The sequence below is a fragment of the Lotus japonicus genome, chromosome 2 (assembly GCF_012489685.1).
Source record: "Lotus japonicus ecotype B-129 chromosome 2, LjGifu_v1.2".
Lineage (NCBI taxonomy): Eukaryota > Viridiplantae > Streptophyta > Magnoliopsida > Fabales > Fabaceae > Lotus > Lotus japonicus.
The window spans coordinates 81,154,074-81,180,322 of record NC_080042.1 but is presented as its reverse complement, the minus strand read 5'-3'; the positions used below and the strand labels follow the sequence as shown (position 1 = coordinate 81,180,322).

The 26,249-nt window shown below is 39.4% G+C and overlaps 2 protein-coding genes across 2 annotated transcripts; one reads left to right on the top strand and one right to left on the bottom strand.

Annotated features, from left to right (window-relative positions):
• The first annotated feature begins 4,528 nt into the window (after positions 1–4,528).
• Positions 4,529–8,145, top strand: LOC130740166 (plastoglobulin-1, chloroplastic). Its single transcript, XM_057592679.1, has 3 exons — positions 4,529–5,170; positions 5,566–5,761; positions 7,570–8,145. Exons 1-3 carry the CDS (start codon positions 4,605–4,607, stop codon positions 7,879–7,881), a joined length of 1,074 nt encoding a protein of 357 aa, XP_057448662.1. The 5' UTR covers positions 4,529–4,604; the 3' UTR covers positions 7,882–8,145.
• A 1,332-nt stretch (positions 8,146–9,477) lies between these two features.
• Positions 9,478–11,830, bottom strand: LOC130740167 (uncharacterized). The gene is made up of 2 exons (XM_057592680.1): positions 11,517–11,830; positions 9,478–10,237 (listed from the first exon to the last, which is right to left on the bottom strand). Exons 1-2 carry the CDS (start codon positions 11,645–11,647, stop codon positions 9,790–9,792), a joined length of 579 nt encoding a protein of 192 aa, XP_057448663.1. The 5' UTR covers positions 11,648–11,830; the 3' UTR covers positions 9,478–9,789.
• Between the last annotated feature and the right edge of the window lie 14,419 nt (positions 11,831–26,249).

Sequence of the window (26,249 nt, the reverse complement as noted above, 5' to 3'; positions counted from 1 at the left end):
TTCATTAAACAAAGGTAACTAATTAACTATAGTAACTAATGATGTTGCATATTTTAATAATTGAATGCTTCTTGAAAAAGAATTATTAAGAAATTTAAATATAATTTAATTTTTATCGCAAATTTATGTTGCCTATTTTAGTAGTAATATTTTTTTTGAAAATTATTTTAGTAGTAATTGAATGCTTTAAAGTATTTCCACTAACTATATGTTTCTATATATCTTTGAATTCATTTGTTTCTTTAAAAAAAAAAAGAATTCATTTGTTACACGTTAGAAAATATACTTTATTAGTAAGTTATACTATTTTAGACTTATCAAAAAATATAAAAATATATTTTTCGTTTATTTTTATTTTATTTCTTTGAAAAGGATTATGAAATTTTAAGTTTCACAATGTTATATTTATTATTAAATATATTCTTAAGTAACGGCTTCATTGAGTTATTTATTTTTAAATCGAGTAAAAGAGTTAGGTTAAATTTAAATTTAAAATTAATTTCCTATTCAAAAAAAATTAAAATTAATTTCTTATTTAATTTTTAGAATAATTCATAAATACCATCAAAAATATTATAATTTTTCTAATTTACTTGTTTAATTTTGAATTTTAAATTATAAAAGTTTAATTTTAGTTTGCTTCCTCCAGAAATAATTTGATATTTACTAATAAATATATTATATATTAAGCAGAAATTAAATTCATTAATTAATTAATTACTAAAAATTATACTAAAAATTCGAAAACAAGTTGAAAGAAAAAAATTATTAATTATATATAAGATAGTGAATTTTTTTGGGTAATTTGGTTTGACACTACTTCACACCTAAAAAGAAGCAAACTACGTTTGAGTCAAATTTAGAGATGGGAGACCACACAATGCAAGAAAAACAAAGACGTACCACAAAACCAGAACCAACCCTAACCATACAAATTTGGGTGATCTAACTCTTAATTGCTCTGAAATCAAAGTCTTGATAAAAATATAAAATAATTAATATATAGTCAAAATCATAATTTATAAGTAAGGAATGAATTTTTAAGATTAAGTAGTTACCTAAGTAATAAAAATTATAAAAATTTATTTAATTATTTATATTTTTTCGTTTCTTGGGAAAGCTAATTATTTAGATTTTACAATTTTACTAAGCTATAAATTAGAATCTTTTAGAATTATTCTAAAAATTAAAATTTCTTACTTTATTTTATTTCCTATATATAAGATTTTTAACATTTGAAGTTTAATATTATTATTAAATATAATTTTAAGTAAAACTTTCCTACAATAATTTATTCATAAATCCAATAGAGGAATTTATTTGAAAATTTAAACTAAATTATGATATAATAAATTAATACTTAATTTTATTTTTTTTGAAATAAAAATGATACTTAATTTTTTTTGAAATAAAAATGATACTTAATTTAATATTTTAATAAGTATTTAATTTAATTTATAAATATGAATAACAGTTTATGACATTATTTCTACTTTAGTAACTTATAGTGTTGAATATATTTATTAATGATTTAATTCTAAATTGCAGTTATTTCCTCAAAATTTTAGTTTTGAAAATTTTAAGTACCATAATATGATATTTATTCATAAATATATTATTATGAAGAATTTAAATTAATTAATTAATTGCATAATTAAATAAATGATTTAGATTAAAATTTAAATAAGGGTAAATAAATTTATTTTTTATTTTAAGGTTTAATATAATTTATAAATAATTGATTTTTTTATATAGTTACTTCTACTTTAGTCAGTTATATTTTATATTTGTATAATTTAGAGTTTTTAAATAATACTTTATTCTTTGCTAAGAATGAGATTGAAAATTTGAAGTTCAATAATTTTATATTAATTACTAAATATATAATTTAATAAAATTACAAAAAAATTATTTCATTCCAAACTTAAGGAAATTAATTATTTTAAAATTTATTTAATTTGTTTATAATCAAATTATAAGTAAATTAGTATTTCCAATTTAATTTTTTAACTAAACATAAGTAATAGGAAATTTTATTCAAGTATTTATATTTCAGTAAGCTATAATTTACACTTAGTTAAAATTAAATATTTAGAGTATCAATTTTTTAACTTTAGTTTATTTCCTCTAGTTATGAATTTATAAACTTGAATTTTATTAATATTATATAAATTACTAATTATATTCAATAAAATTTTTGTTGTCAAAAAAATTATATGAATTACTTACTATATTTTTAGGTAACATTTTAAGAAATTAATTTATTTCTAACTCTGAAAAATCAATTATTTTAAATTAATTTATGATATCATCGAATGATACGTAAATTATATTTTTATATTTGAATTTTAAAAAAATTTAAAATAATAGGAAATTTTAATTAATTATTGATATTTAGAGTTATATTTTATTTAAAAAAAACAAACAATTTTATTGAATAAGAGGAACCACATGAGAACCTCATGAAGTAGGGAAAAAACAACACAAACCCCCTTGAATATCCAACCAAAGAATGAGCTTCATTAAAACCTTACTAGGAAAAACCTAGTGAAGGAAAAAGAGTTTGTAGTTTTTCCTTTATGAAAAGAAATTGAAAACCATGAAGAACAACATGATGAAGATGATGGAATGATGTATGAAGAAGTGCATGAATATTTATGGATTTTCTAAAAATTGTTACTTTTTTTGCAGAAAAACAATGGGGGATTAAATCTATTGACGGAAGGTGACACTAGGGAGGCAAAGTGTTATTTTTAAAGTTTAGGGACCCCGTTTGCACATATTGTGAGGATCAAAACTTCTATTAAACCTATTTTTTAAAGCAAAACGTTATCAAAGAATAATTGCAAAAATATGTACATAACACGCAAACATCAAAGAAACTGCCAACCTCAGCTACAAAGAGAAAACAGCAAAACAAAACCCCCACTAGACAATCCCCCAAAGAAAAACAATCTCATGTCAACTTATGATGATTCTATCTTATCTGAGCATCTAGACCCCTAAGAATCAGCGCCTCGAGCCCTTAGTTATTGATCTCAATTATTTGCTTACCAACCAAACTGTCTTCGCCCTAGTAGGTAATCCCATCGTCACTTGGAACTAGCTCAAGAAGATCTAGCAGTAGCTTATCCTTCTTGTTGCGGCTCTCTTTTGGACAACCACGTTTTGAACCCTTTTTCCCAAAAAAAATTTGTGTAAGACAGGTGTCTTACTTTTTCGAAAGCAATCATGTTCGAGTCGGGAACATCCACATCATGGTGAGATTTCCCAACGAGGTTTTTTCCATCCACAAGACTCAAACTTGAGATCTTGCTTAAGGGGAATCAAACATGTACCACTTAAACCAACCACACGTTAGTAACCTTTTACAAATAACATTAAGAAGTTATATAAATTTATATTTTAAATTTAAATATTTAAAAAAAGTTAATATATTGCCCATGCATTGCACGGACTACAATACTTAAGGTGAGCTAAATCATACATCTATGTCTCTGGTAAATGTTATTTCAATCTTGCAGTTTTCCTATCTTAAATTAAAAAATCACCATCTCCTCACCCTATTTTTCTTTTACCAACAAATTCATCTATATTAGATCAGTCTCATGCCTTACTTCCAAAATTTAGTTTCTTTGATTTTTTTTTGGCAAAAAACACTTTTGGCCCCTGATGTTTTAAGTTTGTGCAAATTATGCTCCTACTCTATTTTTGTCGATGTTTCTACCCCTCATGTTTTCAAACAGTGCACCGTCTACCCATTTGTCAGTCAGACACGTTAAAAAACTAATGCAATGAGCTGATTTGGCTTATTTATTTATTTTTTGGACCTGCCACGTGGAAATTACAAGTGAAATTGGATAAAGGGGGCATGAGAGATTCAAACTCAAGACCTGTAAGTAGCAAAACATACATTTAACCAGTTCAGTTACATACATAATTGATATATACATCAAGCAAATTTAATTTATATCATTTCTTTGATCATCATCAACTTCATATACTCATCTTCATCTCTCAAATCCACTCAGGAACCTCTCATGAGAAAGTCTGACTGACAGAGGGGTAGACGGTGCACTGCTTGAAAACATGAGGGGTAGAAACGTCGACAAAAATAGAGTAGGGGCAGAATTTGCACAAACTTAAAACATTAGGGGCAAAAAATGCTTTTTAGCCATTTTTTTTTGTCGAGAGAAGTGACAATCAAGCTGTCGATTTATTTTTTCCTTGAATGATAACTCAAGTGGTAAGAATTAGGGGACATGTGAAGTAGGCGGGAGAGGTCCGGGATCAATTTATCTTTATGATGTACCCAAAAAAAAACCGTAGGTTTAGATAAAATATTAAATGAAAAATTAATAAAGGACCAATTTTTCATTAATAAAAGTTAGAGAACTTAAATCAAGCTAAGAAATGTGGGAGACCAAAACCACTCAAACATCATGCTAGGGGACTTAAAGTATAATTAGGCATAAATATTTCAACAAGTTTTATTATATAATTTTCAAATTAATTTATTAAAACAGCAAAAATGCTGTTTTTTTAGTACCACTGAAAAGGTAGCTCAGATTCTTTGTTCCAGCGTCGCCACCATTCGAATTCCGATGGCTCTACTTTCCTCCGCCACACACCGCATCCCTTTCATCTTCTCCCAAAACCCTAATCCTAAACCCTTTTCTGTCTCCTCTCTTCATTTTCAATCTTCTCTTTCTCCCAACCCTCTCAGATTCCCTTCTATTCGCTTCATCGCCCCCGCCGCCGGCGACGCCGACAAGGCATCCGCTGACATCTCCGATGAGTGGGGCGAAAGCTCCGAGCCTGAGCCCGAAGCATCGTCTGCCCCCAAGCTTCCTGATGTGGACCCTCCCAAGGATGAGGACGAATGGGGAGGAGTAGCAGCAGGAGCAGACACCGGCGGTGGCTACGTTGACGCCGGTAATGGAACTCCAGCTACTCCTACCGAAGCTCCGGCGGAGGATGGAGTGGATGGTAACCTCTATGGGCTGAAGCGGGCTCTGGTAGACACTGTGTTCGGGACTGAGCTCGGGTTTCGAGCTGGGTCGGAGGTTCGAGCTGAGGTGTCTGAGTTGGTGACTCAGTTGGAAGCGGCGAACCCCACACTGGCACCGGTGGAGGAGCCTGCCCTTCTCAATGGAAATTGGGTTTTGCTGTAAGTCTGAATGCGTTTTGCAAATTGTGAATTTTTTTTTTTTGCTTATAGTATCATAACATGAATATCTCTGATTTTGTAAATCATTTTATTTTCACATGAATTGATTTTCCAACTAAACTTAAGAGTATAGTTGAAGTGTGACACTTTGATTGACATCGTAGCTAAGAATTGTTGTATAAATGAATGGAGAGGTCAAGAATTAATGGTAAGATGGTTCTGTCTGTTTGAGTCTTCCCTGCTAGATTAGCCAAATTGCTTGTTTCTGAGCTCATATTGGTTTACTCTGTCAAAAACAAGTATAGTCGTTGGTATTGATGCATAACTCAAAAGGTTTTGGGTGTTATTCTTAATCGAAATCCTTACTGTTTCTTGGTCTATCAAACTGATGACAGGTACACCGCATCTTCTGAACTGCTGCCTCTTCTAGCAGCAGGAGCATTACCTTTGGTGAAGGTAGACAAGATTTTGCAAACAATTGATACTAGCAGCGCAACTATTATAAACTCTATTACGTTGTCTAGCCCTTTTGCCTCTCTCTCTTTTAGCGCATCTGCCTCATTTGAAGCTCGAAGCCCAACAAGAATACAGGTATTTCTCATGAAAACTTTTGTATTTTGCTGATTCAAATTTTAAATAGGCAAAAGGTTTGCAGGGTTTAGACCAAAGACATAAAAAGAGTGTAAACCTCATTGTTGAAAGTTTTTTATCGCAAAAAATGCATACCTCAACTGAAATCTTTGTCAGCTAAATGGATCAAATAACAGTGTATTGTTCTATCATAAATTTTATGTAAGAGTAAAATATTTGACTATATTGCATTGATTTTCCTTTTGAATTCATGGCTGTAAAATTCCTGAGTCTGTAAATTTTGTGGAGAATTCGTAAACTTAACTCGTGGGCCTGACTCATAAACTTATCATCACAAGCAAAGAGAATACAATACCACTAACATGACAAATATTAAACACCAACGTAGTCAAAATTGAGATCCTATGTAAGATTAGGAGGGGAGTGAAAATTGTAAATTGTGGGATCACAACACGGGTTGTAAGATCCTTCAAAATTCTTATAAATGCATATAAAATAGAATAAATAAGAAGTAGGACCCCTGAGTCACAAAACTTGGATAGACTCGCATAAATAACACAATCCATAATAATGTCATACGTAAAGCACCAACAGTAGCTTAAAAACTTCAAATAGGAAACATTTGACAAGGCATAAAACATAAATCCCCTTACTGGTTGAACCTTCATCAGGATTCTTAGCATTCTCTCCTATCACATTTCCAGCTCTCCCGGTGGAAAACCATGCTTGCCCAAGCTTACCACTGTCTGAGCAAACTTTTCCTGACTTTCCTTTAAATCCCCTTGCCCTCCCATAGCTTCCCCCCTCCCCCCCTCCTGCTGTGCTTGTCACCACCTCTATGTCTTTTGTGAATTGACCTGGACTTTGTCTCTCATGTTGAAGTACCAGTGAAAACCACCGATTAATATTTGGAAGAGGTTCCATAATCAAAGTCTGAGATTTCACTACACTAAAGTTTTCATCCTGACCTGTAAGAAAACCTATGATATTATCCTGCTCCCTATATAGCATTTCTCGCAGCATCACGAATACATTGAACTTCACAGTTAGATGATGGCCTGTAGTTTTCAAGTTCTTCTAAAAGAACTAGATCAGTGTAATAATCTGTCGCTGAAAGATTGACTTGCTTGAAGTCTTGATGTAACTCTGAAATGCTGATCAAATCTCCTTGACAGAACCGCTCCTTCGAATCTTTCCATACTTCTAAACATTCTCCATGTAGACTATACTTTGGGCTATTGATGGACTGACATAGTGAATGATTCATGAGTGCACAAGGTTGTTGCACCTTTCATCCAAACTCCGGATCCAAACACCTTTGGAAGGGGAGAGGAAATGCTCTATGTGGACATCGCAGGGCAAGGCCAGAGGTGGTGACACCCGAATGTTACATTAACAAGTTTGACAACCATGTTTAAATTTCTTGCAAAGGCAGTCATGCATAACATTCATTGCAAAAGCCTTACGTTGGCTGCTGTGACAAATAGTTTTCCCTATTTGTGTCAGACTTGGCAAGTTAGATGGCTGGTCCTCTTGGGTTTTGTTTTTTCAATTATCATTAAGTGTTTAAGGGCATGCCTTAAATCACCTATTCTACCCCCAAATAAAAGCACTGCACTTTTATTATGCTTGCCATATTTCATGTATAGTATATGCTGGTAATTCCAAGAGTTCATCCTATTGCATTTGTAATTGAGTAGTTAAATGAAAAGGTTGCTATTGTTGAGTTTATCCTGTTGCATTTGTACCAATTATGCACTTTTGGATGACTAGAAAACTGTTGCTTTAACATTTCTAACTGAAAGCAGGTCACATTTAAAGAAGGTTCGTTCCAACCTCCGGAGATTAAGTCTAAAACTGAACTGCCCGGAAGCATAGATGTTTTTGGCCAAAGGATTAGCTTACTGCCTCTGCAACAAACCCTTGATCCTCTTCAGGGTGTGGTGGCAAACATATCACGTGTCATTTCTGGTCAGCCACCTCTTAAGATTCCCATTCCTGGCGAGAGGACAAGCTCCTGGCTTATTACTACATATCTTGATGAGGACTTGAGAATATCGAAGGGAGATGGCGGTCTTTTTGTCCTTGCCAGAGAAGGCAGTCCCCTTCTCGATCAGTAGGAAAGTATACTCTTATTATTCCTTTCATCTCCCTCCACTCCATTCCTGCCCCTCTGAAAATAATGTGAAAGGTATATTCAAGATGTCTCATCTGCTTTCTTTCTTCTTTTTTATTCATCTCAAGCTGTTGTATATTAATAGGGCACTTGCTTCTGTTATCAGGATGTAGTTCAATAAATAGTTGTTGGAGATACGCTCAGTCCCCTGTCAACTTTGTTGGGGGACATATGATAATTTAATGAAACTACTTTTGAGATGATAAAACTTATATGTTATCTCAGCATGCGCGTGATCTGGATTTTAATCCTGGGCTACAGGGCCTTCCTTGTTTCGAAATGCCTATTGTTCATAACATTTGAAGTTTGTTGGCTTACCGAAACACGCGAAGTTACTAAGCTGTGCATCGTTATTGACCATTTTAGTAATAATAATTCATTCTTCTGTCCTCTAAAAAATTAGGGGGTTGTGTTTTTAAAGATTTTTATCTCTTCTAAAGAAATAGTGTTGTCATATGTGATTGTGTTATTCCCTTAGATAGATGAATTAAGTGGTGATTATTTGTTGTGGATTATTTTGGTTTAGAATTATGTAGTCATATTCTACATTTCTAATCGATGAGATGCTGATTTGCTGATAAAAAGTTAGAGGACTAATATGGTTGGCATTTAGTCTTTGGAAAACTGAGTTAGAGTTTTGTTGGAATTGAAATTTTCGTCATCACTCGATCAATAAGGTTCTGTTGGAATTGAAATCTTCTATACCCCGAAATTTTGTTTCATTCCTCATCTCACTAATAAAATTTTGATGTCATTTAAAAATCTCCACATAAATTCATAATTGCTTCACTCGTGTCTTTTTGATTGGACGATATTATTTAGAGAGAGAGAAGCTGAGAAGGTCTTGATCTTTTTTATTGATGCTCAAGCTCCTTGCCCTATGGAGTGACAAATACGTTGATCAAATCAAGCTTAATCAATGATTAAGCTCTTTCGTTCTATAGCCTTGAAGGGTGATGTACTGTCTAGCCCAAGCCCAGTACAAGTCAATCATATCACTCACTCCTTCATGAATCATTGTGTGTTGATTAGATTTACCTTACTCGGTCTGCCACTAATGTAAAGGTTGGCTACCCTCGAGGAATAATAAACCAACAAAAGTCTAGGAATGGCCGAGCTTGATGAACACTCAGAGGTCCCTCATAACCATCCTTCTAACAGCGAGGCAAGATGATGAACACTCATTACAACAATGGGAGCAAAACACCTTGGAGGAATTGATGCAAATCATGCAATAGATGAAGCAGCTTTAACGGGAAAACTAGTATATGTACTACGTAAGAGAAGTGAAGAGATTCTTGACCAGAACAGGAGTAAGAAGGAACATGGCAACATAATTAATGCAAAAAAAAAACACCGAGGAAAGGAAGAACCCACACTTGGAAGAAGATCAAAGCAAAGCTACCTTTGTCCACCCAGCACTACAGTAGTTTGTTTACTAGCCTGATGGATTTAATGTCTTCAGTGTATTTTTACAAGCATTGCCAAAGAAGGGGGCAATAGACAGAAGAAAGCAATGAGATATGCTTACGCAAAAGCAGAGAAAAAAACTATAATTTTTTGAAAGAAAATTATGACAGAAATGCACAATCTTCACTACAATTGATCAACATGCAGGAAGATTATCTGCGATATCAAGTTATTAACTAGTTCTTTCAACAAAAATTGAAAACAAATGCATAAACACCAGATATCCAAAGAAAGCTTGACAGACTATACATACAAAGTCGAAAGAGATGACAGCTAAGCTTCTGTCACCATCAGCTTCCGCCACACACACACACACACATTACTCAACCACCTCCCGTCGAGATCAAAAACTGTTCACCCAAAGGAAGCTACTTGAGGACAGCTAATTATGCATCCACTGCATGATGTCCTTCCTAATAACACCCTCTGACCAATTCTGTCTGTAATTTGATCTAACCACTTCAGGAGCATAGAAGCTGAGGTGCCTGCCTTGGACGGTAGTCCCAGCAGGATTTGGTGGTCTCATCATCCTTGCAATGGTAGGAAAAACCTTTGGCCTCAATGAGGCAAACAAGTGCCTATCAGAGTCTTTCTTGAACAATCCAGAGTAACCAGTGGGCTTGTGGCCGGAAGAGCCAGTTGCCTGCTTTGTTATGTTCCCTCTTGAACTATGGGGTTGTCCAGAAGGAGGACCTCGAATGTGTGCTGACGGCTTTGCTCGATCAAGCCATCGCAGAATGAAGTTTCCAAGATTCCGGCCCACTTCTATGTCTCTTTCTTGAATGCTCTGATGAACCTTGATCGCTACATCAAATACAGCACGGGTTCGTCTGTGAAACACCAAATCAGGAAAGACAGATAAACGAATTGGATATTGGCACTGCTGATTAGCTACCAACTAAAACCAATAAAATATAAAGTGGGTAGGGGTTTGTCAAAACAGTTTCCAAATGCTCAAATCCAGTGGATTAATTCATTGCAAAGCACCAGAGAGAGAAAATGCAAAACAAGTAACTCAAAAACATGTATCACAGAGATTGTTTCAAGTTGGATAAACAGGGGGAGTCCATAATCATTGGTGGGTGATCAGCATCATAATTCAGAATATCCACAGAAACCAATGCAAAAAATAGTTGATTTCATGATTTTAGGTTCGCAAAGGAATACAGCTAAATTATTGGCTCTAAAATTTTCATACTACATCTCATATTTGACTTTAAAATGTTGGATCTTGGAAGTGAAAACACTACAATTCTTTACTTAACATTTCCTGTTCTAAGCTATTTCAGTATGTTTGGATAGGTAGTCCAAAGCTCCAACCGTAAGTTTGCTCCTACCAGACATGATTTTGGTGAATTTTTTTATGTTTTATTACTTAAAATCAACATTGATTTTATCTCAAAATCTTAGTTGAGAAGAAGTAATAAAATGAAACTTGAGTAATTTGGCTTGAAAATTTGATTCAAAATTCTATTACAATCTTTCCTTAACATGGAAAGCTTGGAAGTGTGAGAGGATGAACAAAATCTGACTCACTATCATGGAAGTCAAAGAAGCTGTAAATCACATGGATAATGATAAAGCACTGAGCCTTGATGATATTCCTATTGAAGTATAAAGAGACTAGCATATGGTTTTTATTGACTTGAATAAAACATTCGATCGCCTGTATGGAAAATGTTGCTATAGAAAAGAAAGGCGTTCATGTGGCGTATATTCGGGACATGTATGAGAACTCATGGGGGCCTAACTAATGACATCTCTACATGGATAGGTTTACATTAAGGCTCAGCCTTCTGTTTAATCTGGTCTTGCACATCCATAGGTTTTATTTTTCAATATGCAATAATCAAACTCAAGCATGCATCTGATATTTTTAATCAAAACTAATTTTACAATAACAGCATAAGAAAATCTAAGCTTATAAATTATTGCAAAATTAATTTCCTACAAGAGCAAGAGTCAAAACAAAATAATCACTAAAAAATGCTGGCAAATAACTGAAAGCATTAATTAAAACCGTGACAGAAATACATAAATAAATCTGAATCCCTATTTCACCTTCGTTAATCACATTTTTCATCATCGATCAACAAACGAAAGACGAACCTGTGAAGAAATTGGCGAACCCTAGGGTACTTAGGGGTTATAACCCTACGCTGAATCCTCAGAGCAAGCTTGTAGGTTCGCTTCAGACCCAAAAAATACGCAGTTCCAAGCGTTATCTCCCACAGCACCATTGAACCCTCTCTGCAATTTTTGTTTTCTCTCTAATTGGATCGCATTAAAAGTGACATGATATTGTAGCTATGATATATAATTTTCTTTTCCTGTCGAACAAGTTTTCTGTGTTGTGAATTTTGGTCCGCGCTCCAGAATTTTCGTTCGCGGTGACGCCGCTATGTTTCTCTCACCGTTGGATTTGGAGTTTCTCTTCATCTTAAACCCTTCCTTTACTCTTATGGGCCTTTCAACTTTGCGGCCCAGCCCGTTGTGAAATCTGTGATTTGACGTTTTTTGGTATTTGGTTTGTGTGCTTGCGCATATTCTTCTATACCTTATTCATATTCTTTGTCCCCAAAATGAAAGTCATTAACGTCAACAATTTTTTTTAGTGAGATGTTATGAGATTAATCTATTTGAGATTTAGCGATCACGTTAAGTGGAGAATTGGAGATGTCTTTTTCAATAAACAATTTCTCAGCGCACGGCCTTGAGATTGAATTTAGACTAAATATTTAAGGAGTTTAGTTGTTTACTAATTGTGTTATCTTATTGGTAACATATCTTTTACTTACGCGTAGATATAATGAAATTGAGATTTTATGACAATGACAGGAACCAAATATTAGAACTTGAATGTTTTTACGTGAATACAAAAAAGAGCTAGATATTTTATGTATGTGATGGTTTTTTTTTTTTTGTCAAAGGATCATAGATTGATATTCAAAGGATGCTCAGCGGCACTTACAAGAGATACACTTACATCAGTGAGACTACTCTCAAGGACTGAAATTACAATGCATTACAGATAACACCATTAAAATCAAGGCATTTACAGTCAAGTTGACACAAGTAATCAACAAACTAACACCTACAGAGATCCAAAATTTTAAAGATCACCAATGAATCAAACTGACTTTCTGAGCAGTATTAATGTTCCATTTTAAACAACTGCTCAACTTCTTGCAACTCGACTCTGCCGGGGCTGCATCGCACTGAACGATCTTCAAGGCAGCTTAGATCGTGGCTCCAACAGCACTTGTAGGGAGTCAATCCAAAGACATTGAGATCCTAAAAAATAGAACAATTGTAGATCTACATATCTGAAGCATGTATGCACCAAACACAACCAGAACAGAGAGGGAGACAAGGATGGTGAGGGTGGATGCAAGGATGGTTACAGAGGCGACGTCGGCAGAGGCCAGGCGGCGGCGGCGCTTTAGCGGCGGTCAAGGGTGGGCGGAGGCGGAGGCAGGGACAGAGGGTGGAAGCCACCGAAGTGGCCACAAAAATGGAGAAACCCTACTTAAAAGGAAGACAAACCCACTAAATGGGTAGAAAATCCACCTAGTGTGGAAGAAGACCCACCTATTGTGGGAGAAACACCTACCTAAAAGGAAGAAAAACCTCCATGAAGGAGGAGGAACCTCCCAAAGGGGAGAAGCCCCAATGGGGGGTGGCACTGTTGTTGGGAACTTTCTCTCTAGCGGCTAGGGTTTTTTAAAATTTTAAGTGTAAGCAAAACTCTTGACCAAAAAATGTGATGGTTTAAGTAATGACAAAATTTATGATGTTTAATTTACTATGACTTTTTGTTTTGTTTTATATAGACCACATGTATCTTCTGTTTTTTTTGGTGAATAAACTCATTTAACTTACACTAGGCAATTTAGCGCATGATGGAATGCAGTTAGGGGTGTCAATTTGGATCATATGATCCTAGGTTCAGCCCACCAAATTCTTTATTATAGCCTTCACTTTTTAGCTCATTTTTAGTGGGGAATTTTTAGCATTCACCCTTTTAAAGCCCATTGAAGATGTGGGTTTTTTTTTTTAAAGTAGATGTGGGGTTAGAATAATGCTAAAGCCCTATCATTTTAATAGTTGATAAAAAATAAGAACATTATTCAAGTTTCAACCACTACAGTACTGTTGTTCCAAGCAGCCAAATACTGTACTTCTGTGCTTTGAAAAAACGCTCTGCTAGGGTTCCAAAACAGAGCACTGTTTCTTCTTCCCTTGGGGGCTCCTCCCCCTTGGGGAGCTTCTCCTCCACTAGGGAGGTTTTCTCTCCTGCTTGGTAGGCTTTCTCCCCACATTAGGTGGGTTTTCTTCCACATTAGGTGGATTTAATACCCAAATAAGTGGGTTTTTTGTTTTGGGTATTTTACCCTTTACTTGGCCACCACCTTCCTCCGCCCACCGCCGCCCTTCCTGCCTCCTTGGCCGCCTCCGCCTCCTCCTTCTGACATCGAAGCTTGCTGTAGATCCAGTGTGGAAACGACGCAGCCACCGCTCCTCCGTCACTGATGTCGTGAGCACCACCGTTGCCCAGGCCACCGTCGTTCGCCAGGCTCTGTCGTAACCCAGATCTGAGGCCTTTATCCCTCCTTTCTCCTTCTGGCATGGATTTGGACTGAAAGGTGAGAGCTTTTGTGTCATGGCAGGGTGTTGAAGTTGGGTTTTGGTCGATGTGGCACTCAGTAAGTGATTCCCACGTCCTCTGATTCGTTTCTTCACCGCTCACGACGGCTGGGTCCTTCCTCTCCCCTTGGCCCTTGCTCACGGCCACCACCTTCTCCGCCGGTCCAGTTGCTCCCGCCTCGTCACAGCAGCGTTCAACCCTCTGACCTTGTTCCTATGGTTACAGAAGCTTCCTTTCTCCTGTCTTTATTTTCAGAGATGCTAGTTAGTCCCCATTGATGCCGCTGAAGCCTCGTCTGTGCTCCTCCAATAGCCGCACAAGTTCAACTCCGGCAGAGCCGAAGAGTTTGCAACATGGGAGTGCTATTTAAATTTGAAGATGAAATTTTTCCGCTCAGAAGACAACTGGTGTCTCTGTTAATCTGCCTTGAGTCTTGTAAGGGGCTTTTGTTATACTTTTAGGGTTTTTTACATCATGATTTCAGCTGGATGTTTCAGCTCTGTATGAGTGTGCATGCTTGTCCTTTAATTGCTTATCTTGCGCATTGCGATATCGCTCGCTGAGGTTTCGCCTCACATGTTGTAAGTGCCGTTAGGCAACCCTTTAGGTATTGAATGAACTTTAACCTTTGACCAAAAAAAAAATAAGAACATTGATAAAAACTCAAACCCAAAAAAAAAAACCTAAAAGTAGACCTAATTTATGAAATCCAACCCTAATACCCAAAATTGAAACCCTAAACCCATAAACATTTTAATGATTCATTCAGCGTCGTGCTGAGTCAGGGTAGTTAGGCACTTAGGCCCATATCCACATGAATCAGGCTCGGGTCTAGTCAGGTTCCAAAGGGGTGGGTCGAGCTCAGGTCGGGCACATGTTGTACTCAAAGTCGGCCTATGTAACACCCCGATTTCGGTGGCGTCACTTTAGTAACCAAAATAAACTTAATGCGGAAAAACGTGAATATTTTTTTTCCGATAATAACTAAGACAAGACTGAATTAAATAAAACCCAACAATAACAATAATCAGAACTAATATACAATATATAAACAGCCCCCGCTGTAGTAGTAACCTCGTCACGAGTAAACCTCCAGTGACGGAAAGAAAAGTGTAACGCCCGAAGGTAATATATACAAACCAAAAGAAAAGGGTGAAGTGCCCGCAACACCATCCCTCAAAACTGAGAATCAGCTGACCCAATGGCCTGAAAATAAGACCTCCTAAGTCCAACCAACTCTCTGTGATTCCCGTAAGGAAACCACACAAAAAGCTATAGGCGGATCTACCCTGTCCCCTAAGTAACAAATGAAGCAAGACTGTCAGAGCTAAAACTCTACTCCTACACTAATCCTAACTCGAGGAGCTCATACCAACACTCAAAACTATGTGCTAGCATGATCGTCGTCTGAATCAGAATCCAGAACGACCAAGTCTACTAACCCTATCCGTCCTCCCCTCGCAACCGCAGTACGCTCCGATGCTGGACTCACGGGCTTAGGGCCCGAACCCTGATCATCGATGATCGCAACAGAGGGTGCACTAGACCCTGCCGAAGGCACTCCCACTGGAATCTCCTCTGAGGGATCCTCCTCCTCTGAAGATGACGGTGGCGGCGGTGGTCCTCCGAATCCTGGTCCGCAGTGAACGCCCGGTGGCAAGTTGAAGCTGATAGAGCATCGCCTCAACACTCCTGACCTCAAGAGTCCTCCACTGTCCACGTGGTCCTCCATGATGCGCCCCGAATACGTCGCTCGATGGCTCGCGGGGTCAACCACCCACGACCCGGGGTCGTCCTGATCGATCATCTCATACCTAATCCCCCCCGAAGGGTGGACCATGGTGAACCAATCCGCAATATTCATCTGACAAAAGGCGTTGTCCGCCAAAACACACACAGAAGACGCGAGGGTCAACTCTAAAGAACTATGTAGATAATAAACCCAATAGGTACAAATAATAAATAGCCACTTAGGCTTATAACTAGAGATGTCATTCCTAGGGTTGCATGTTCCATATCGAACGTAAAGGACAACAATAACAAATAGCATGTTCCAAATAGGATTGACAAATAACAATCACACTCGACAACTAAATTAGTATGTATGTTGCATGATATGCAATGCAGGTTAACCCAGTCAACCAATATGCATTCCGGAACGGATGGACATCATCGGATCAGCCCTAACACCAGCCACGGTGGGACCATTTCGGCCCGTGATGCCTCTTACTCCAACATCATCATGTAGTCAGATCAGCATAAAACCCGAAGGCCTGCCATTTCGGTCTGCTACTAAGAGTCACCTAGCAGCGCTCTTACGCGGAAATCCTGGTCTTATAACCAATTTTGGAATCCGCCGTGGTCCGGTATCTCGCCGTGTTTAAACCACTTAATGAGTGCATGCAATGCAGTGATTAGCCAAACAACGTCTCCGACCTCACTCGACACGTCGCCACGTGTTCTAGCTAAATTAATGTCTCTAAAAGCTTACCCTAAGGTAAAGTCGATTCTGCGACAAAATACAATAATCATAAAATGAGTGCAACCACTCACGATGACTCTTCGGGTCATCAATACTCTCACGAAGTCTCACGCTTCAGTGAAGTTTCATGCTCTCACAAGGTCTCACGCCTCAGTGGAGTTCCATGCTTTCCACAAGGTCTCACGCCTCAGTGGAGTATCCCGCATTCACAAGGTCTCACGCCTCAGTGAAGCTTCTCGGCTCATCCCTTGGATGGCTAACAAACTGCTCAACGAGCGAAGGAGTACCAACATACTCAGAACTTACCAAACTCCTCAACACTTGGATCCGACGACACTCCTCGCTTTTCCAAAACTATGATTTGACTTCCAATGCCTTCCTTCGAGGTTGTTATCATTACTTAAAGATTTTGAGGCTATTTAAGGTCTTATGAATTTTCTTTATAAAATAGATTCCCTTTTGTCTTATCGCAAGTCTTATACATTTGCAGGATCTCCCAATCCCAAGTCGCTTCCAGAGGATGTCTCGATCCACTAAACAAAATTAAGGCCCGAACCTCGTTCGTCCTATCAAACTTTCTCAAAACTCTCAAAATAAAATCGGCATGACCTGCCCGCTATTCTCACCATTCAGAATCTCAGATTCCAGTACAGAGCATATTTAAATCATCACAATCAACAACATGTCATATATCAATAAATCGCATCATAAACACTTAGCACTTAGCATATAAAGCATGCACCACACATCCTAGATTACCCACATAGCACATAGCATGTAAGTCAATCTCAAAAACATTCAGTAGATGAATCATCTACATTGTCAGCCGAAGCCTCAGAAAACATTTTCCAATCACACACAATTCCAGTGCATAAACAGTAAACAATGTCGAAACATCGACCCTAAGCATTAACTAGAGATTCAGTGAGAAGTCCTCACCTGAAGGTTCTCCAGTATGATCGTCAAGCGCTTCCTCGCACTCAAAGTGTTGTTCCTCAGAGAAATCCTCAAAAGCACCTTTACAACAAAATCACAGAATACTATAAGAATCTATCGAAAACTAAGCTATCGATACTTACTAAGGTTACTCGAAGTAATCTATACTCTAAGGTACGATAATCTAGCGCGAAAGGACAAGTTTTCGGAAAAGGAAATTTTCCTCCTCCCCCTATAGGGCTCGGCCACTTTGGTTAATTGTGGGGTTCGATTTTTCTTCGATCAAACTTGGTTCCTATGCTTTCATAAGCCGTAACTAAGGGTATTCTGAACTCGGAAAAATTATCGGATCAAAAACTGTCGCAGGGGTATTTTGGTCATGATTTTTAACTTAGGATTTTCAAAACTGAAATCCCAAAAATAAAATTTTGCAGGGACGTCACCAACGACGTTTATGACAACTAATCCTACTAGCACTAAGCTAAGGCGATAGTTTTCAGCCTAAAGGTTGAAGCTTTACACCAAAAACTCCAAAAAATGGGTATTTTAGGTTCAAATTGATTCCGGCGGAATTCCGGCGACATAACGGAAAATCTAACCCGGCAGAAGTGATCTTGGGCACATATAGAAGAGGTTTAGAATCAGAAATGAAAGATTCAGGATAGTTTTGCAAAAACCCATAAACTATCCGCTCAGAAAACTCTACAGAAAAGCTATGGAAAAAGCGATCGGAGGTAAGAATTAGCGACTATACCTCGAAGCCTTGAAGTAGCAACTGATTGATCGACGATCAAGCAAACGATGAAGAAAATCTTCTCCTCCTTCTTCCTCTTTGTGGCCGCGGGTTTGGGTGGGGAAATGGGTAGTTTTTTTTGGTTTTTTTCTTCCTTTCTTTGCTATATATAGAAGGTGGAAATTCGCGGGAAAATGAAAGTTTCGCGAATCTGATTTTTCCGGCGTCATTCTCCATGAATTATTAGATATGTTTTGGCAAAAGAATTCCAAAACTATAAAGAGGTCTCTTTGTATTTTTGGCAACTAAAGCATAGTCGGTATAAAACTATTTTACCCGATAAGTTGCTTTTTGCATCGAATGTCGGAATGGAAAACTTCCTTCGGAAGAAAGATTGAAATCATCAAGAGAAATGGGTGTAAGCATGTAGAATATTCATTTGAAGCTCTGAATAGAAAAAGTCTTCATTGTCGAGAAATTCTAGGGTTTTGAAATACCAGGGATTCGGTTTCGGCAAACTTCCGATGATTGGAATCGGACGTTTGTAGATCCTAGAGTTTCGCCTCGAAACGATTGTGATATATGGAAGAAGAGAAGTTCTAACATTTCTCTGAAGATTTTTGGAATTAACTGCCATCGTGCCTAAAAGTGAAAATTAGCTATATACTAGGGTTTCTGACCTAGGTTTAAGCGTGTAACGATCGTGCTATAACTTTTATCGATCATAATGCAATCCTTGAACTTTTCCTGAACTTTCTCCTTCATAAATATATTTCATTTAATAAACTTTCGTTCAGGTTTCCCTTCACATTACATCAACCCTAATCGTGAATAAGAAGTTTATTCACTTAGCATAACCTTAAAAACTCGGGCCTTACATTACTACCCTCCAAAAAGAAAGTTTCGACCTCGAAACTTAAGAGTTAGTAAAAAGTTCTGGATACTGTTCTTGAATCTTCTCCTTCAGCTCCCATGTCGCATCACCAGTGTCTTTATTCCAAATGACCTTCACTAACTCAATCTCTTTCCCTCTCAACTGTTTTATCCTGGTGTCACCAATGCTAATTGGCGGTGTCTCGAAAGACAGATCATCCTTCAACTCAATGTCATCCAGCTCGATAACATGTGTCGGATCCGCAATATATTTCCTCAGTTGTGACACGTGGAATACATCATGAATATTTGATAGAAATGGAGGTAGTGCAATCTGGTAAGCGACTGGTCCAATTCGACGAGTGATCTGATACGGTCCAATAAACTTGGGCGTAAGCTTCTTTGACTTGATTGCTCGACCAACTCCCGTCGTCTGAGTAACTCTCAGAAATACATGATCTCCTTCTTCGAACTCCAGAGTTCTGCGCCTCTGATCTGCATAACTCTTCTGTCTACTCTGAGAAGTCCTCATCTTCTCTCTGATCTGCTTGATCTTCTCAGTGGTCTGTTGCAGAAGTTCCGGTCCTACCAACAGATTTTCTCCGTTTTGGTACCAACACAAAGGTGTTCTACACTTGCGGCCATACAAAGCCTCATACGGTGCCATACCAATGCTCGTATGAAAACTGTTGTTGTATGTGAACTCAATCAATGGCAGTAAGGTATCCCAACTGTCCCTGTTGTCTAGAACGCAAGCGCGTAGCAAATCCTCCAACGACTGGATTGTCCTTTCAGTATGTCCATCAGTCTGCGGATGATAAGCAGAACTTAGTCTCAGCCTTGTTCCCAAAGCCTCTTGAAGAGCTCCCCAAAAATGTGATGTAAACTTCGGGTCTCGATCGGATACAATACTTGTCGGTACTCCGTGAAGTCGTACAATCTCCGCTATATATATCTCTGATAGTTTCTCCACGTTGTACGTAGTCCTCACAGGTACGAAATGAGCCGACTTAGTCAGTCGATCCACGATTACCCAAATAGAATCGTATCCCTTCTGAGTTCTTGGCAAAGCCACGACGAAATCCATCGATATGCTATCCCATTTCCATTCTGGCACATCCAAGCTTTGTAGCATACCTGAAGACTTCTGATGCTCCACCTTCGCCTTCTGACATGTCAGACATGCAGCTACATACTCAGCCACTTGTCTTTTCATTCCTGGCCACCAAAAATTCACCTTCAAGTCCTGATACATCTTCTTCATTCCAGGATGAATGCTTAACTTGCTCTTGTGACCTTCATCCATAATCAATCTTCTCAAGTCAGGGTTGTTAGGTACACAAACCCTATCCTTGCACCGTAGGATATTGTCACTTCCTACCTTGAATTCTGGGTCTTTACCTTGACTTACCAAATTCCTTTTCCCGAGCAGAAACTCATCTTGTAACTGTTGGTCTCGGATTTCTTCCATCAATCCATTGGTAATTATGATCATCCCAAACTTCAGTTCTCCCTCGGACAATTTCACATCCAAGCTCAAATCTCGAAATTGCTCTAACAGCTGCAGCTCCTTCACCATCATCGACGAGATGTGCATCTTCCTGCTCAAGGCATCAGCAACAACATTCGCCTTTCCAGGATGATATTGCAGAGTGAACTCGTAATCTTTGAGAAATTCCATCCACCGGCGCTGCCTCATGTTCAGCTCCTTCTGCTCAAACAAGTACTTCAAGCTCTTATGATCACTGAATATGGTGAAATTGCATCCATATAAGTGATGTCTCCAAATCTTCAGCGCAAATACGATTGCAGCTAGTTCCAAGTCATGAGTCGGATAATTCTTCTCATGCACCTTCAGTTGTCTTGAAGCATAAGCAACCACCTTCCGATGTTGCATCAGCACACATCCCAAACCTTGATGCGAAGCATCACAGTATACCTCATAAGGTTCCTCCGGTTGCGGTAAGACGAGTACAGGTGACGTCGTCAACCGTTCCTTCATCGTTTGAAAGCTAGTCTCGCATGCTTCAGTCCATGCAAAAGGATGGTCCTTCCTCGTCAGTTGAGTCAAAGGTCCAACAATCTTCGCGAAATTCTCGATGAAACGGCGATAGTATCCCGCCAAACCGACAAAACTTCTGATCTCCGTCACTGTCTTCGGCCGTTCCCACGACAATACGGTCTCTACCTTTGCTGGATCCACAACTATCCCCTCCTTAGAGATCACATGGCCTAAGAATTTTACCTCTTTGAGCCAAAATTCGCACTTAGAAGGATTGGCATACAACTCCTTCTCCCTCAGCACTTGTAAAACTTGTCGCAAGTGCTCCTCATGGTCTTCAGCATTCTTTGAATAGATCAGAATATCGTCGATAAACACCACGACGAATCGATCCAAAAATGTATGGAAGGTCATATTCATGTAGGCCATGAATATTGCTGGTGCATTTGTCACCCCAAATGGCATCACTAAGTACTCATAGTGTCCATAACGGGTTCTGAATGCCGTCTTCTGGATGTCCTCGGTCTCGACCCTGATTTGATGATAACCCGACTTCAGGTCGATCTTCGAGAATATTGTAGCTCCTCGCAGTTGATCCATCAAATCATCAATCCTAGGTAACGGATACCTATTCTTGACGGTTACTTTGTTCAGTTGTCGGTAGTCGACACATAATCTCGACTTCCCGTCCTTTTTCTTCACCAATAAGACTGGCGCTCCCCAAGGTGAAACGCTTGGTCGTATGAATCCCTTCGACAGAAGATCTTCGAGTTGGGACTTCAATTCCACTAGCTCCGCAGGTGCCATACGATATGGTGCAATCGAAATCGGCCCTGTTCCCGGTACGATGTCTATAGCAAACTCAATGTCGCGCACAGGCGGCAATCCAGGTACATCGCCAGGAAAAACATCTGTGAAGTCTCTCACCACTGGAATACTGCCAACTTCCGGGTTCCCTTTGCTCTCCAAGCTTAGCAAAACAGAATACTCCTGAGATCCCTCGTTCAAAGAGACGCTGATGTGATTGGCAGATAGATACTCGGAAAGATCCGAATCAGGAAATACCACTCTCTTTCGGTTGCAGTCCAAAAGACAATGATAGCGGGACAACCAATCCATTCCTAGGATAACATCTAGGTTCTTAAGAGTTAGGCATACTAGGTTAGCATGGTAGATCCTATTGTTGTATGTTATCGGACAATACATGCATGCTGAATTAGCAAGTAGAGTCTTGGCAGGAGTAGCAACTATCAGATCGAAGCTCAAAGCAGTAATAGGAAGTCTTAATCTGATCGCACACTCTCTAGAGATAAAAGAATGCGTTGCACCGGAATCAAAAAGTACGGATAGAAGATTACCGTCAATCTCGCAGTCGCCTCTAATCAGTCCATCGACTCCCTCAGCATCTTCACCATCCATGGTGTAGACTCTCGCCTTCGCAGCAGGACGCTTTCCTCTAGCAGTGTTGACGGTTGGTTCCGCCTTTGGTAGCCTGCACTGTGCAGCAGTATGCCCCGGTTTTTGACAATTGAAGCATTGGGGTCTCGTGTCGGGACAATCACGAGCATAGTGCCCCGGCCTCCCACACTTGTAGCAAGTCAGCTCCCTGTTCTGAGTCTGACCTCCAGAACCACCAGCAGCACCCATCATCGGCCTGTAAGATCCCGAGGCAAACCCTCAACCAGCAGGACGCTGATACGGCCTCCTGTTCTGAAACCTTCCCCTGTTCTGATTATTCTGGGAGCCCGACCTCATCGGCCCTCCAGTTCCAGCCCGGTTCAACCTCCGGTTCTTCATCAGCTCCACTTCAGTGGCTTTCTCCACCAATGATTGGAATCGCATGATTCCCAGTGGCCTCACTGAGTCCTCAATATCCGGCCTCAGTCCATTAACGAAACGCTTGCACATGTAGCGCTCGTTCACGTGGTCATGAAAGAATTGGAAATGCTTCGCCAAGGATTCCAGCTTCGAAGCAAATTCCGGCACCGACATACCTCCCTGACGGAGGGTCAGAAACTGTGACTCCCGCTCGTCCCGAGCACTTGTTGGAAAGTATTTCTCCAAGAATGCGTCCCGGAAAGAGTTCCAGTTGATCTCTTCATGGTTAGCTTCCATGATCCCCCTGGTGCCCTTCCACCAGTATTCAGCATCTCCCAGCAGAAGATAAGTCGCCATGCCCACCTTGGCACCCTCTACAGTCTGCAGAACGCCGAAAATCTTCTCGATTTCCTGGATCCAGAGATCTGCTGCGTCTGGATCAGTACCTCCAGAGAACTTTGGTGGGTTTTGCCTCCTGAAATCATTGAGGCCTTTGTTCTGGTCCAGAGTGACTTCCCTCTGGCGCTGATGCTGTTCACGTGCTTCTTCAGTAGCACGCCTCATGGCATTATCATTTGCCTGTGCGGTAACGGCTTGGGCCATAGTGGCCATCATCTCCGCTAACTGATTAGTGTTCACCATGTTCTGTTAAAGGAAGCAAACAGTCAGTACTCATCATAAGATAGCATCTAGCATCACTATACAATATGAGTAAGCAATAACTTCAATCAATTTTTAAGCGAAAAATCGCTTGCAGACAATCAATTTTCACTCTTTGCAGAGTCACACAACCTAGCACAGAAGACCTATTCCCCAACAACTCCCGAAAGACTCGACCGTGCTCTGATACCACAATGTAACACCCCGATTTCGGTGGCGTCACTTTAGTAACCAAAATAAATTTAATGCGGAAAAACGTGAATATTTTTTTTTTCGATAATAACTAAGACAAGACTGAATTAAATAAAACCCAACAATAACAATAATCAGAACTAATATACAATATATAAACAGCCCCCGCTGTAGTAGTAACCTCGTCACGAGTAAACCTCCAGTGACGGAAAGAAAAGTGTAACGCCCGAAGGTAATATATACAAACCAAAAGAAAAGGGTGAAGTGCCCGCAACACCATCCCTCAAAACTGAGAATCAGCTGACCCAATGGCCTGAAAATAAGACCTCCTAAGTCCAACCAACTCTCTGTGATTCCCGTAAGGAAACCACACAAAAAGCTATAGGCGGATCTACCCTGTCCCCTAAGTAACAAATGAAGCAAGACTGTCAGAGCTAAAACTCTACTCCTACACTAATCCTAACTCGAGGAGCTCATACCAACACTCAAAACTATGTGCTAGCATGATCGTCGTCTGAATCAGAATCCAGAACGACCAAGTCTACTAACCCTATCCGTCCTCCCCTCGCAACCGCAGTACGCTCCGATGCTGGACTCACGGGCTTAGGGCCCGAACCCTGATCATCGATGATCGCAACAGAGGGTGCACTAGACCCTGCCGAAGGCACTCCCACTGGAATCTCCTCTGAGGGATCCTCCTCCTCTGAAGATGACGGTGGCGGCGGTGGTCCTCCGAATCCTGGTCCGCAGTGAACGCCCGGTGGCAAGTTGAAGCTGATAGAGCATCGCCTCAACACTCCTGACCTCAAGAGTCCTCCACTGTCCACGTGGTCCTCCATGATGCGCCCCGAATACGTCGCTCGATGGCTCGCGGGGTCAACCACCCACGACCCGGGGTCGTCCTGATCGATCATCTCATACCTAATCCCCCCCGAAGGGTGGACCATGGTGAACCAATCCGCAATATTCATCTGACAAAAGGCGTTGTCCGCCAAAACACACACAGAAGACGCGAGGGTCAACTCTAAAGAACTATGTAGATAATAAACCCAATAGGTACAAATAATAAATAGCCACTTAGGCTTATAACTAGAGATGTCATTCCTAGGGTTGCATGTTCCATATCGAACGTAAAGGACAACAATAACAAATAGCATGTTCCAAATAGGATTGACAAATAACAATCACACTCGACAACTAAATTAGTATGTATGTTGCATGATATGCAATGCAGGTTAACCCAGTCAACCAATATGCATTCCGGAACGGATGGACATCATCGGATCAGCCCTAACACCAGCCACGGTGGGACCATTTCGGCTCGTGATGCCTCTTACTCCAACATCATCATGTAGTCAGATCAGCATAAAACCCGAAGGCCTGCCATTTCGGTCTGCTACTAAGAGTCACCTAGCAGCGCTCTTACGCGGAAATCCTGGTCTTATAACCAATTTTGGAATCCGCCGTGGTCCGGTATCTCGCCGTGTTTAAACCACTTAATGAGTGCATGCAATGCAGTGATTAGCCAAACAACGTCTCCGACCTCACTCGACACGTCGCCACGTGTTCTAGCTAAATTAATGTCTCTAAAAGCTTACCCTAAGGTAAAGTCGATTCTGCGACAAAATACAATAATCATAAAATGAGTGCAACCACTCACGATGACTCTTCGGGTCATCAATACTCTCACGAAGTCTCACGCTTCAGTGAAGTTTCATGCTCTCACAAGGTCTCACGCCTCAGTGGAGTTCCATGCTTTCCACAAGGTCTCACGCCTCAGTGGAGTATCCCGCATTCACAAGGTCTCACGCCTCAGTGAAGCTTCTCGGCTCATCCCTTGGATGGCTAACAAACTGCTCAACGAGCGAAGGAGTACCAACATACTCAGAACTTACCAAACTCCTCAACACTTGGATCCGACGACACTCCTCGCTTTTCCAAAACTATGATTTGACTTCCAATGCCTTCCTTCGAGGTTGTTATCATTACTTAAAGATTTTGAGGTTATTTAAGGTCTTATGAATTTTCTTTATAAAATAGATTCCCTTTTGTCTTATCGCAAGTCTTATACATTTGCAGGATCTCCCAATCCCAAGTCGCTTCCAGAGGATGTCTCGATCCACTAAACAAAATTAAGGCCCGAACCTCGTTCGTCCTATCAAACTTTCTCAAAACTCTCAAAATAAAATCGGCATGACCTGCCCGCTATTCTCACCATTCAGAATCTCAGATTCCAGTACAGAGCATATTTAAATCATCACAATCAACAACATGTCATATATCAATAAATCGCATCATAAACACTTAGCACTTAGCATATAAAGCATGCACCACACATCCTAGATTACCCACATAGCACATAGCATGTAAGTCAATCTCAAAAACATTCAGTAGATGAATCATCTAAATTGTCAGCCGAAGCCTCAGAAAACATTTTCCAATCACACACAATTCCAGTGCATAAACAGTAAACAATGTCGAAACATCGACCCTAAGCA

Coding starts and splice junctions, on each gene's coding strand:
- LOC130740167 (XM_057592680.1), bottom strand. CDS start 11,647: ATGGTGCTGTGGGAGATAACGCTTGGAACTGCGTATTTTTTGGGTCTG. Junction 10,238..11,516: donor GTTCGCCAATTTCTTCACAG/GTTCGTCTTTCG, acceptor GGTGTTTCACAG/ACGAACCCGTGCTGTATTTG.
- LOC130740166 (XM_057592679.1), top strand. CDS start 4,605: ATGGCTCTACTTTCCTCCGCCACACACCGCATCCCTTTCATCTTCTCC. Junction 5,171..5,565: donor AATGGAAATTGGGTTTTGCT/GTAAGTCTGAAT, acceptor AACTGATGACAG/GTACACCGCATCTTCTGAAC. Junction 5,762..7,569: donor GAAGCCCAACAAGAATACAG/GTATTTCTCATG, acceptor AACTGAAAGCAG/GTCACATTTAAAGAAGGTTC.